A 13,979-nucleotide genomic window follows, 5' to 3' on the forward strand; every position below is an offset into this window, starting at 1 on the left:
ATTCAGTAACTCATCTCATTGCATGCGATATTTCATATTGTGCTTAACAAACACTTAACTCTGGAAGAATTTGTCTTATCTCCCTACTAGCCAACTGCATCCTGCACTTCACTCCCCACAGCACACTTGGGACCGGGGCCTGCCCCTGGAGAATGCTCAGCAAGCAGTCGTTGCTTCATTTGCACCCAGACGGTTTCTGGGTCTCAGTTGCCCAGAACGTTTCTGGTCAGGATGTTTGCTGATTGCACCTCTGAGACAAGGTGAAAGCAGAGGTTCACAGCACAAGGTCTGGAGCCAGAGTGTGGGATCGCAGCTAGTTGCCTAACACTCTAACTGCCTTCTTGCCTATAAAACAGGGATAGCAACTGATCGACCTGGTAGGATTGGGACGAGCATTAACTCATTGAGCCCTCAGAGTTTCATTAACTCACACGAGCCCTTAGAAAGGTGCCCATCATGTGGGTAACTCACAAAGTTCACCATTGCTGTTTTTAGCTCAGACCCAGCCTGCAGCCCCCGGAAGGCCGAGGTCTGATCCCCGCAGCTGTGAAGAAAGGGAGCAGTGTTGCCGTACACGGCTTTCTGTCTCCGGCCCGTGCCGCTGGAGCTGGGGGCAGGCTGTCGGTACGTGACTGACGGTAGTGAAACGTGCCACCTTGTAAGCTGCTCTGGCATTTGATTATTTTGAGCTATAGGCCCTTCCTCAACTCTGTTCACCTGCTTAAAGAGAGATCCTCCGAAAGGAACTCAGTTGTCATGAATCGTCTCCCTGGGAGTTTCATCAACCAGGAAGACTGACTCATCACAGGAGAGGGGACTACAAGTGGACCCCACATGCAGACAACTCACGTACACCACCATACCTCCCCTCCCATCTGGTTTCCTAAGGGCCCATTGGTCATGCCTAAGGAGGCCTCCATCCTTCCTCCCCTTTCCCGATTTAAGCCTGAATTCTCAGCACCTCAGGGAGTTACTCATTTGTCTCTGAGTGTCTCCCATGTATATAAGATATATACATGTTAATAAACTTTGGTGTTTTTCTCTTGTCACTCTGTCTCAGCTAAGAACACACGATGGTAGAAGGAAAGTTATTTTCCTCCCCTATGTGAGAATAACTCAGCAAGGCCATTTCCAGCACCCAGGCATACTTGGCAGAAATACGAGATGTGACCAGGCCTTGTTGAGGCTCCGCGGGAAGCTGTGTGTCAGCACAACAGAACCTTTTCCTTGGGGGCCCCGGTGCTCTGGGAAGCAGAAGCGTGTGGTGTGGGCCGGGGGCAGGGGCGGCACGCTGTCTAACCACCTGGTCATGTCGCTGTGAGGCTTCTTTGTAAGCAAGATACACACCCCTGCCCCTGCTGAGAAACCTGAGCCAAGTTGACTGGAATGTTCTCTTTGCACAAGTGCTCAAATATTACAGTCGCTGGTCAGCACAGCCTTCGCCATGCTCGTCCTTTTGCTGGGAGGTACTCATGCTCATTAAGACTCTGCCTGTAAAAATTCCACCTGTCCCCCAAAGCACAGCTCAAAGCATGCCTTCTTAGTCAACACTTTTTGCTGAATGCCTACTTAATTCAAACCAGACCTTCCTCTGGGGAAACCAAGAAGAATCAGGAACACAGACCAACGTGAACAGCCAGGTAAACAGGTAAATAAACAAATGCAGACATTCAGGGCGTTTGGAGCTATAGTAGAGGCATTTGCGAGACATAAAGGGGGTCTCACAAGCACCCTCCTGCGGGGGAGGTGGGGCCCCAAGTAAACAAGCGAATAAAGTCATCTCAGCTCCAGAAAGGAGTTACAAAGAAAATGAAATCAGTTAATGTGAAAGAAAATGGCTGGACGGCTGGGTGGATCAGGCAAGGCCTGTGTGACTCTGAGCCAGGAGTGAAATGATGACAAGACCTTGGCCTGGGAGGAGTTGAGGGAGCAGCCAGTACAAAGGCCTGAAGAGTGGGGGTGATGCTGAGGGCGAGGAGCACGGTGGTTTGGAGGAACTGAAACAATGTCCTGTGTCTGGAATGGAGTGAGAGGGGAGTGGTAAGAGGTGAACCAAGTTGAGATGATGACATAAAAATTTTACACTGCTCCGTGTGAAAATGATGTGTAAACATTTTTAATGGCTGTATTAAAATAATCATCATCCAGAGAAAAAAATTGCTTTCAGCTTAAAAAGAATATCCGAAGTACACTCCTGAGGCAGACGCTGCTTGTTCAGTCTTCAGCAGAAGTCGGTGGGCTGAAGGGCCGGAGGCTGAAGGGCCCAAGGCCATGGAGGCCGGGCCAGCCCCTTCTGCGGGTGTGCGGCCTCATTGCACTTCTGGGCCCCTGGAGTCAAGGTTCAAAATGAGAAAAGCCCGCCAACCAAACCCCGGGGACTGTTGATGTGTCCTGTTCCCCACAGAGAGTATTTGGTATCCAGAAACTTCTCTCTCCAGCCTTCTTGCCCTGTCCTTTGAATTGTCCAGTCCACGGTGACTCCTGCCCAGAGGAGAAACAACGTGAATGGTTTCTCAGTGAGCACTCAGGTGTCCCTCGCAGAGACCACTTCCCTGCCTCCCACCCGCAAGGAACACGTGGCGCTGACAAGGCCCTCCTCTGGAGGGCGCTCTCCTTTCATCCCTCCTGGCTGTGGCTTCTGGCTTCTCTGGAAAGCCAAGGACTCCAGCAGCTTCTCTAGGCCAACACGTTCGTCAGTCTTCCGGGCTTGAGCTGCAGGGTCTGCGGAACTCCTGTCCATACTCGTGGATCCACTTGTTGGCCACTGTGGGAGGAGGGGTGAGGGACGAGAGCAGGCTCAGCAGCACGGACTGGCAGTGCTCACCACAGGGGCATGCCAGGGCCTCCTTAGGTTCAACTCACTTGCCTGACCCTACTCGCAGCCCCCTGTGGATAGCAAGATGTTGCTTCTAGCAGAGATAAATAGCAAAGAGGACACTGTCCCCTGGAAAAAGTCCCTGACAGGTCCTGTCCATTATAGACTAATTTTCAAACCCGTGGGTCCTAAGGTCACTCATCTTTCATTCATGGAGCTCCTGTAAGCCCACCTCCCCCACGTTGCCACTCCGGAGTAATGAGGACCAAGGGGTGGCCTTTCCTGGCCATGCCCATCTCAGCCTGAGAGTCCCTCTTCTACATCTGTGTTCAGAGAGAAGTGCTCTTGGACACATATAAACCATAAACACGTTTCCTACTTATCTCTTCCTCGTTTGAGCCTCTCCTCATGGAGAGCCTGAGGGTTCTCTCTGCCGGATACAGGACTGGGCCCGGCACCCCAGGCCTCTGCACCTGCACTCCGGAATCAGGCCAGGCTGGTCGGGTCAATGAACTTTTCCTCACCCCTGCTCTGTGATCGGCTCCCAATTTGTTGGGGACAACTACCCCAGAACCTGACCATCTCCATGTAACATGGCGCTGTGATGAAGCTTCTGGAATGGCAGGGCTGTGCTATTTTCCATCCGCCCCTATTTCACTTTACTGTGAACCGCTCACGCCATTCTCACACCCAGAAAGGCAGGCCTTACCCCACTTATCTCCCACCAGGACGGGACAGCCGGCGTGGAGTGTGTCTCCATCTCCTTCACCACTCCTATGCAGGTTCCACCAAAACAGCGCTGCATTCTGAAAACCATAAGGCCCGACCCCAGAAAGGGGCAAACCAGAACTTCATGCACGTGACTGAGAGCAAATGCATGCGTGTCATTATGAAAACCACCTGCGCAGATTGGGGGCCAGACATGCATAAAACGGCACAAAGCGGCATAGCAGCTATTTACTCATTCGCTTGTGCATTTGGCATTTATTGAGGGCCTACCCTGCTCCCGGCCCTGAGGGTGCAGAGGCAAATCATGCCCATTCTGCTTGCCGGAGCTCACAGTCTTTTAGGACAGACAGATACAAAAACAGGCTGGGCTCAGGACATTGTGGCAGGTGCTGGGAGAAAGATGAGCATGGGATGTCATTGGATCACTGAGGAGGGACATGCAACAAAAGCCATGAGGTGAAATAAAGCATTCTTCGTACAACCAAGTTGATTAATTCAGCCTTGTACCTCCCTTGGGCACTCACTGATAACACGCCCAGGGAGCTGGCATGATCACACCCCACAATCTACCAGCAAGGAAGTTGCAGTTCAGGGGCTCTAAATAATGCAACTAAGTCAAACCCCAGGGTTTTGACTCCAAATCTTATATGTTCTTCCTCCATATCCAGCTTTTCTCTCTATACACTTCTTTCCACATATATATTTTTAAATATACTTTATTGATTATACTAGTACTATTGTCCTAATTTTACCCCCTTTACCCTCCTCCACCCGGTACCATTTACTCCAGCAATCCTCTCCTTTAGTTCATGTCCATGGGTCATGCATATAAGTTCTTTGGCTACTCCATGGCCTATAATGTTTTTAGCATTCCCCTGTCTACTTTGTACCTACCAATTTGTACTTCTTAATGCCTGCAATTTTCCCCCCATCCTCCCCCCCCCCTCCCAGCTGATAACCCTCCAAATGATCTCCATTTCTGTGATTTTGTTCCTGTTCTGTTTGTTTGCTTAGTTTCAGATTCAGTTGTTGATAGTTGTGAATTTGTTGCCATTTTAATGTTCATAGTTTTGATCTTTTTCTTACACAGTTCCCTTTAACATTTCATATAATAATACTTGGTGATGATGAACTCTTAGTTTTACCTTGTCTGGGAAGCACTTTATCTGCCCTTCAATTCTAAACAACAGCTTTACTGAGTAGAGTAATCTAGTTGTGGGCCCTTGCTTTTTATCACTTTGAATACTTTTTTCCAGCCCCTTCTTGTCTGCCAAGGTTTCTTTTGAGAAATCAGCTGACAGTCTTATGGGAACTCCTCTGTAGGTAACTCTGCTTTTCTCTTGCTGCTTTTAAGATGTTTTTATCTTTAACCTTTGGCATTTTAATGATGATGTGTCTTGGTGTGGGCCTCTTTGGCTCCCACTTGTTTGGGACTCTGTGCTTCCTGGATTTGTATGGCTATTTTCTTCACCAAATTAGGGAAGTTTTCTTCCTAATTTCCCATTATTTTTTCAAATAAATTTTTAATCTTTTGCTTTTCCTCTTTTCCTTTTGGCACCCCTATGATTCAGATGTTGGTATGTTTGGAGATGTCCCAAAGGCTCCTTATTCTAGCCTTTTTTTAAAATTATTTTTTCTTCCTGATATTCTGAGTGAATGCTTTTTGTTTCCTTATGTTCCAAATCGTTGATCTGATTCTTGGCCTCACTCCCAGGGAACTGTTGGTTCTCTGTAGAGTTTTCTTTATTTTACTTAATGTAACCTTCATTTCTGCCTGGGTCTTTTTTATGCTATTGCAGTACCCAATGATTTCTTTGAGCATCCTGACAGCCAGTGTTTTGAACTCTGCATCTGATAGATATTTATCTTCATTTCATTTAGTTCTTTTCCTGGAGTTTTGTTCTGTTCTTTCAATCAGGCTGTATGTCTTTGCTCAGTTTGGCAGCCTCTCTGCGTTTGTTTCTGTATATTAGGCAGAACTGCTTTGACTCCCTGTCTTAGTAGCATGGCCTGTTGTAGAAAAGACACCTGTAAATTGTATGGAGCAGAGCCTTAGGAAATCTCCAGGGTGGGGCAACCACTTTGTGGCTCTGTATGGGGGAGGGCGCAGAGAAGGAACAATGCCACCGCCTGGACTCTGGAGATTGCCCAAGAAGAAGCTGTCTCCCAGCACTTGCCCTGTTGCCAGTCACTTCAGTTTCTCCCCTTCTCCCGGATACCATTTGTACCCTTCCAGCTGTTACCCTGGTGCTGAATCCCAGAGGGGGTGGGTCTGCATGAATCCTAAATCCATTGTGGGCCTTTTAAGAGGAGTCCCTTGGTAATCCTGCAGTTTCTTCTGCTACTCCAACCCCCACTGGTTTTTACAGCCAGAAGTTATGGGACTCCCCTTCCTGGTGCTAGAACTCTGGGATGGGTGGCCTGGTCTGGGCCTGGGGTCGCTCACTCCTGAAGTATCCCTCCCAATTTTTACCCACCACATGTGGGTGCAGGACCTCCCATGCTGTGCCACTGCACGTCTCTACACTTCTTATGAGTCTCTCCCCCTCCTACTCATCTGGATGAATGTGACTTATTTAATTCCTCGGTTGTCGGACTTCTATACAGCTCAATTTTCTGACAATTCTCGGTGATATTTATTTTGTAATCTAGTTGTAATTTTGCTGTGGTTGTGTGAAGAGGCAAGCCATGTTTTCCTACACCTCCATCTTGACCAGAAGTTCCCTACATACTTCTTATAGACGTACTTTAATCGTGACCAACCCCCAAAATATTCATAGATACTTGTGTTTACTCAATGAATACTTAGAATGTGCTAGGTACTATGGTAAGTGTTTTATAGGCATGAACTCATTTATTTGTCCTCATTTCATTCCTGAATTCAATAGGGGCTGGGATTCCCTAATGGATTGATTGATCTGAAATTTGGGGTATATTTATTTATTAAACAAACCTCTTTCCACGTGGCCCTCCTCTGCCTCACATGATCTCATAGTTCTATTGCCATACCTTGTCACTGCCTGGAACCTTCTGTGTGAGCTCCTGGAGGACAAGGGCTGTGGGTTTCCCTCGGCACCCTCACTGCCTCCAGCCCTCTGTTTATTAAATGAATGACTTAGGGGGACCAGTTGCTGTAGAGGCTCCAAAGGTTAATAAAAATAGTTCTTCCCTTTGAGTTCTATTGTAATAGGGAAGGCAGACATGTAATCATCTACTTGTAACATAAGTGCAAATAAAATTTAAGATAGAGGAATAATGACATTTGGTCACGTAAAAGATTGAGGGATTATCTTTGATTCTGGGAATCAGGGAAAGCCCTCTTTTTCTCCTGCCCCCCAGGAATAAGCTTACAAGCATGGAGAGCATAAAGGCTGGAATGTTAGTTCTTCACCTACAACCTCAGTTGGGACCAGACCCCACTCACCTTGACCACAGGCACGCTAAAGTTGGCGTAGATGAACGCTGTAGCTCCGCCAGCTTCCACTGAGCTCAGCTAAAACACCAGAGGAAGAGCCAGAGTTGAAATAGCCCAGGACCGCTCTACTCCGCCCTGCCTGACCTCTGATATCATTTCTGCATAGATTCCCTCCTGTATTCTCCTATTTCAACTCTGGGAGAAGTACTTATGGAAAGACAACCACCCACTTTAGTGACTTAGGGAGACTACTCAGTGCAGCGGTGTTTGCCTGCAGGGCCACAAGAGGACATTTAGGAATGCTCCCTGTCTTTACCCTTCCAGCTGGCATCCTCAGTGAGGGCTGCAATGTATAGACTAAAAGTCTGAGACCCTCAGGAAGAAACAGTTTTACAACTCAAGACACATGCACATGCACACACTCTGAAATAAAGTAAATGTTTCACAAAATATTCTTGGCCCTGGCCAGGCAGCTCAGTTGGTTAGAGCATCATCCTGATACACCAAGGTTGAGGGTTTGATTTCTGGTCGGGGCACATACAAGAATCAGCCAATGAATGCATAAGTAAGTGGAACAACACACTGATGTCCATCTCTCTGTTTGTCTCTGTCTCTCCCCCCTTTCAATAAAAGGTCAATAAAAAAATTTCAAATTCTTACTACATAAGATACACTCTGTTATTTTCCATTTTGTTTTACTTCATTCTAGTTCAGATTCTTAAATGCTGATTAGATCCACTAAATTTATTCCATAGCTCACTAACGGATCATGAGCTGTAGCTCATGGAACGCTGTTCAGGCTACATCGATTAGTTTTAAAAGCTGGGCATCGTAGGAACTGCTGATGGCACTTTTCCCAGGTCACCCAGTCCCTCTCCAGGTAACCTCAGCTAAGGAGTTTCTCCCCCCACCCAGTGTATTCTGGAATTATGGATGTGTTTTCTTAGTATGAAAACCCATACTGGGACATTATGTGTTTTAGGGACATTGCTTTATGGGGTCCAATGATAGAAACGTTACGTGAGACTTTAGAGAGTGGCATGCCCCTGTATTATCTCACTGGTCCTCGTGACTATCCTGTGAGGAGGCACACACAGAGCCAGAAAACGAGCTCAAAGAACAGACGTGATTTGTACTGAGGCCACGTATTAAGTAGCAGAACCAGAATGAGGCCAACTGACTCCAAACCCAAAGTGCATTCCATTCCACTGTCTCAAACACTTGAAGCCCAAACACACATGCACAGTGTATACACACACACAGGCATTTGCCATTGAGAATTGCAGGGCTCTTGCTTTCCTGCTACCCTTATCATAGTAACCGGGCCTCTGTAACCAAGGAACCAGTTGTAGAAGATATTAGGGGTATAAAAAACAGACATTGGCCCTGAGAGGTCTTAGTCTTTGGTTGATATCAGTATTCTTCACTATCTGGGACTTCCCATGCCAACTTGACTCATCAACCAGAGATGCAACCAACTGCCAATTCAAGACGTGTCCCTTCCCTCTGTGCCTGGTCAGAATGCTCAGAATGACCACTGGAGGCCAGCCACCACTGGAGGCCAACCACCACTGGACGTGGCATCCTTCTAGTTCCATAGGAACTATAAAACAACCACAAGAACATGTTGGAATTGCCGGCATTAAAGTCTATAGCACAGGTGGCAAACACAAGGCCCTTGGGATGAATCGGCCTTCCGCCTTGTTTTATCTGGCCCAGCACCTTGTTTCTACCCAGCGCTGAGCTCTCGATTAACTGTTAAGGTGTGATTACATTTATACAGTCCTAAAGTTACGTTTGGCGCTTTGAAGCCAACAGCGAGGCTGATGTGGCTCCTGGTGAAAATGAGTTTGATGCCCCTGACAGAGTCCTGACCTCGGATGGCCCTTTCCTGGCTGTGCTGTGATCAGACACAGCACTAAGAAGACAGGGCACACGAGGGTGGGGGCATGTACTATTCTGAGAGCCTGGAAACAGGCCTTCATCTTTGGGCGTTACATAGAGCCCTTGTATTTAGCATGTTTATCCCTTCAGTTAATAGTAATATACCTCTTGTAATCTGAGCCACAGATGATTGAAATTCTGAACTGTCTATAAAACCTGCATGATTGGAAAGGAAGGAGATGGAGGAGATCATAAAGACTGGTAGCAAATCCCTTAGAATCAGGTCATAAATTAGGAGAGAAGGCCAATTTATTTTTGAAGAGTGTATAATAAAGATTTTATGGGGAGATAAGGAAGAAAATTTGCACCACTTAAAGCAAAGCAGCACTTAACGAATTTCTCTATAGCCTCTCTGTTCTTCCTCCCGTAATCTCAGATGCCTCACTTCTCTTCTCTTTCCCCTCATAGCTCCACAGCCTTTTTTCCTTGTGGTTTCCAGGTCCCAGGATCTCCTGGCCTTCAATGTAACCCCACTTCCCATCCTAATCACTGCCTAGGACAAGGCCACAGTTAGGTCGACACACTGGAAGCTCTCTGAGGCCAGAAACCCTTGATTTGTACTTCTTTGTATCTCCTATAGCCCTTAACAGAAATACTGCCTGGAATTCACAAAAGTCCTGGAGACTTTCCAGCTGCAACTGCCAGATTAAATCAATATCTGAAATTGCTTTGAAAACCATAGGAGAGAAACATAAATAGTCATTAAGCAAGAAGCCCTGGCTCAGAAAAAGACTCACATAGATCATAAATGTTGCAACTCGGTTCCCGGACTTCATCCTGAACAGTGGGCTGCTTGGTGACTGAGGCAAAAGCAAAACATATCGTTATTTTATGCAGTTGGCACCAGAGAGACAACCAGGATGTCACCATAGTACATGGAGGAGAAAAATGGGGGTGTCACAGAGGGGAGATAGCCTTGACCTATGCCTAGTTGAATTTGTGCCCATCTGTGTTTTTTGGTACTCAATGTACTTTTTTTTTTTTTTACTAATATATCACTTATAAAACAGGATTCCTTGCCAGTAATGAAAGTACTCTATGAGGGGTTAACTGTACTTTCAGGTTCTTGGTGAAATAAAGAAATTAACATATAAAATATCACAGATAATTTTTCTATAGTAATAGCAAGTGATAAGACTGGAGTTCCCAATTATTTGTTGAAGAGACACACCCCTTTTTGTCATAGAACAGTTTGAGATATAACTTACCTGGGATGACATTCCCCCAGTGTGGGTGTGGCTGGTCCAGGGGTTTTAGTGAGTTTTCACAGTCAGGCAACCATCCCACCCGGCCAGCTTCTGAACGCTTCCATCAGCTGGGTTTCCTCACAGCCGTCTGCTGTCGGTCCCCACTCCCATGCCCAACCCCGGGCAACCCCCAATCTACTTTCTGTCTCTTTAGTTTTGTCTTTTTCTAGAAATTTCATATACACAGAATCACAAAATACATAGATAAAGAGAGCAACCGGAGGAAAGACAATCTTCCCTGGGAAGTCCCTGAGTGAAGCAAGACAGATGACACTATGACAGTCCACATTCTTCTCCTGGCAAATTACAGAGAGCGGGTGGTGTTACATAAGAAAATCAGTCACCAGAAATCAGTGGGAAACCAAGTCTCCCAGATCTTCCTAGAATAAGAATCTTTATGCTAAGAATTGACTGAACATTCCACAAGAGTCCTGCAAGAGCTCTAACTCAGCAAAATGAGCAATTCTCTGCTTCCCCTCCCACGATTCGCTCACTGACCCCACAGTTACCGTAGCATGGTCAAAGTGAGGCTCGTAGTGCCCTCCGATTCCATAGTTCACCACCTGCAGGTACTCTGCATAGGGAGGCTGGATATTGAGGCCTGTTAGGGCAGCGATGCGGTGGTCAAGGGTCACCAGCATTGGGTCGACGGTGTCCTTCAGCCAGGCGCTAAAACAAATCAGAGATTGGAGCATTAGTGATTTGATGCCAGAAATGTGTGTGAACGAATGAATGGAAGATGTCAACTGCCACAGGAAGAACAAGGAGGACAGGAAGATAGACATGGATGTGTAATCACCTTCTCTCCTCACGCCAAGTCTGCCCAGGCCATGTTACTCTCTGTCTTAACAGTCACGCCTTCATTTGTTCCACAAACATTCCCTGAGGCTCGTTGAGACCCAGGCCCTGTGCTAGGTGCTTTGGAGAATGAAGGTCAAAGTACGAGGCACTGGGATGCAAGGAGGAAAAACACAGAAACCTGCCTTGGAAACAGCTGCTCTAGAGACACGGCAACAGCTGTGTGCCGTGTAGTGGAAAAAGCTCTGGGTTCAAAGTAGTAGGTGCAGTGCCTGATCCTCTGTGTGACCTTATGCCAGGCACTTAACACTGAACGTCCCTAAGGTTCACTGCACTCCTCTGTAAAGTGGGGACGATAATAATATCTACTTCACAGGCTTCAGAAGACTGTTAGAGTCTGTACCTGTGAAGGTGATTTGTAAGCTGTATGTTAGAGGCTGCAGGAAAACATAGAAAAATTTGTGCTCTTCTGCTCCACTCCAAGACAAACCAGGATAGGCCAAAGGCCAAAGAGCAAAGTTCAGTTTCCTTTCCTGAGTGTCTTGTTGAGGTTCTGACAAAGTGGGGGATTTGGGATCAGAAGGCAGGTCGGAGTGAGTCTCCTGGGGAGACGAGGCTCTGAAGGGAAGAGCCTCAGCACGATATGGGAAGACCGAGTCTTTACATTCTGGATTAACTTGCTTATTCTTGCATATGGAGCACATGTGAAGTACTATGATGTGTGCTCTTGGGTTTAAAAAACATCCAAGACGAGGCCGTTGTGTCAAAAAGCTCCTGGAAGAAGCTACACAAATATAACTCAGTACAGATGCAGGTAGGGTGGAAAACGAGGACCTGTCTTTACAGGAAAGTGCTGGGGAGCACAGAGGATGGAGACCATTGTGACTGGGGCACCTCGGGAAGGTGGTGACATGCAGGCCAGATATTAAAGGGCATAAAGTGCCAACGGGTGGAAAGGACATAGGGAACTCCGGCGTGAAGAAAAAGCATGGGTACAGACACAAAGGGGTGACAATACAGTGTGCACACCTGTGAAAACAAGTAATGGGACGTAAGCCTGGACCAGCAGGCCCGGGGCAAGCTGTACAGAGCTGCACCACTGTGCTCAGAAAACTGGTCTTTACTTTGTGGGTAACAGAAGGTCAGTGAAGGCCTGTGGGGGGCGTGGTCTGACAGGAGTTCACCGGGGACCTTTGAGAGACAAGTTACAGTGGCGTGGCGAGCACAGAACCAAAATTCAAATCGGGGCAGGGTGGTGGAGGGAAGTGAGGTCATAGGTGCCTTCCACAGCTTAGAGGACACCTAACGTGAATGATCCTTGAAGGCACCAGACCGTGTGAGCTAAGCCAGATGATTCCAGATCAAAGCTTTCATCACGCACCTCACTTTCCAGACAACAGATACTATTCACCCAGCCTGAGGCCTGGCCTTGCCAAGGATGAGGTCACCTCGTGCAGGGGTGGAGGGAGCAGGACAGCTGGGCTCAGGCAGCGGAGTCTGCCCCTCCAGAGAAGCCATCATGCCTAGGGTTCTAGTCACTCTTCTTGCCTGAATGTTGGCAAGTCATGCTTTGAATATGAGTCAGGAGGTGGGAATGGAATCTTATAATATCAAATTACACATGGGGGATGGCACTGTATTCTTTGGAAAAACAATCCTGGTTAGAACAAGGACACACTTATTTTTTCGGTTTTTCAAGTGTTTCCCTAATGGCCTCCTAGTTAAGTCCTCAGACCATATAACAACCTGTGAAAGGCCCTTTGGGCGAGGGCAGTGGAAACTCCCCCCCCCCCCGGAATGTACAGGCAGAAACACGAACTATAGGTTCTCCAGCGGCCTTGGCGCTGGGTCAGCTGCGCCACTGGTCGGAGGGCGGCAGCAGCTGTGCCGGAGCTCCCGACTAGGAAGGACCCCGCTTACCTTTTGCTAATGCGGTACTCCACTGCTAACTGCTTTTCGCCGGAGGCCACCACAGACCTCTGCAGCTGAGGGGAAGAAGAAGGTGAGAGAAAGTCCGGTGGTTACGAAGCTGCGATGCTGCGGAGGGCGGAGCTCTGTCACTTCCACAGACACGCCCTCCCCTCTCTAAGTATGAACCTAACAATCACCAGTTCCTCCCAAATGAAAGTTTGCACAAACCACCAATTTAGTGATAGTTATCAATCTTGGAATTTAAAAATAAGTGGCAAAAAATCTTAGCATGCAGTCTGGTAGAGCGTAAACACTCAAGTCTGTTGAGTTCAAACAAAGTGATATTTGAATGCCTTTGGGTCTGCAAGGCTGAGTTCTGGAGAAAAAGGGCTGTTTCTCTTTCCTCTCTGCGTCGTGAGCGGAGCGGGGCCTGCCTGATGGTAAGTGCTTCGTGTTTGCTGAATTAAATGAACCGCCAGCAACAGGGAACCTTCTACCCTCAGAGGGCGCCTGCTTCTTCTGAACAATAACGAAAGCTCCTCCTTGCAGAGAATCGCAATCTGCCACAACTGCCTTGACTACGGCGGGTGGGGAGGAGCCAAACAGGGGTGAAGTCACTAATTTAACTGAATGTCTGGACAGAACCTTTACATTATTTTAAAATAAAGTGGCTTCTAATTGCAAAAGTACTGTACCAGGGGTAGAAAAAAGAAATACTGTTTTTTTTCACAACGATACGACTTCTTCTGCTCCATAACGGCGAGGACTTGCTCTTTTGTCGGTGCTGCGTCCCATCCCCCTCTCCCCCCCCCACCCCCACTCAGGCCTCGGGAAGGCCTGCCAGGCAGAGGCGCTCAGTACTGGGAGATGAGCCGAGTCCTTTGCCTAAAGAACAGCCCTGGTACTTCCCATACAGCAGAGCAGAGCGTGGGGCGAGGAACTGCACCAGACAAAACCTTTTCCCTTCCTGGAGGCTTCTGCCATGTTATTGTCCCTGCTCCTGAACCAGGTAGACGCCTTCAGAAAGCCTCTTTCTTTCCTCGGACCTATTTCCCCAGCTAAAAAAAAAAAATGCAGCAGGAGAACAACACGTTCTTGGGAGGTCCCATCACTCTGCAAT

General features: G+C 47.6%; 1 protein-coding gene across 1 annotated transcript in view; it reads right to left on the reverse strand.

The window, feature by feature from the left end:
• Positions 1 to 2,111: 2,111 nt before the first annotated feature.
• The window catches only part of P4HA3 (prolyl 4-hydroxylase subunit alpha 3), a 39,253-nt gene continuing 27,385 nt past the window's right edge, over positions 2,112 to 13,979 (reverse strand). Inside the window, exons 8-13 of the mRNA XM_037148638.2 lie at positions 12,869 to 12,933; positions 10,660 to 10,819; positions 9,641 to 9,703; positions 6,969 to 7,037; positions 3,525 to 3,621; positions 2,112 to 2,764 (exon numbers count right to left, since the gene is read on the reverse strand). Coding sequence (XP_037004533.1) covers positions 2,694 to 2,764; positions 3,525 to 3,621; positions 6,969 to 7,037; positions 9,641 to 9,703; positions 10,660 to 10,819; positions 12,869 to 12,933 — 525 coding nt within the window. The 3' untranslated portion in view covers positions 2,112 to 2,693. The remainder of the gene's footprint in view (positions 2,765 to 3,524; positions 3,622 to 6,968; positions 7,038 to 9,640; positions 9,704 to 10,659; positions 10,820 to 12,868; positions 12,934 to 13,979) is intronic.

Source organism: Artibeus jamaicensis, unplaced genomic scaffold, assembly GCF_021234435.1.
Source record: "Artibeus jamaicensis isolate MK-2021 breed Jamaican fruit bat unplaced genomic scaffold, CSHL_Jam_final contig_64, whole genome shotgun sequence".
Taxonomy (NCBI): domain Eukaryota; kingdom Metazoa; phylum Chordata; class Mammalia; order Chiroptera; family Phyllostomidae; genus Artibeus; species Artibeus jamaicensis.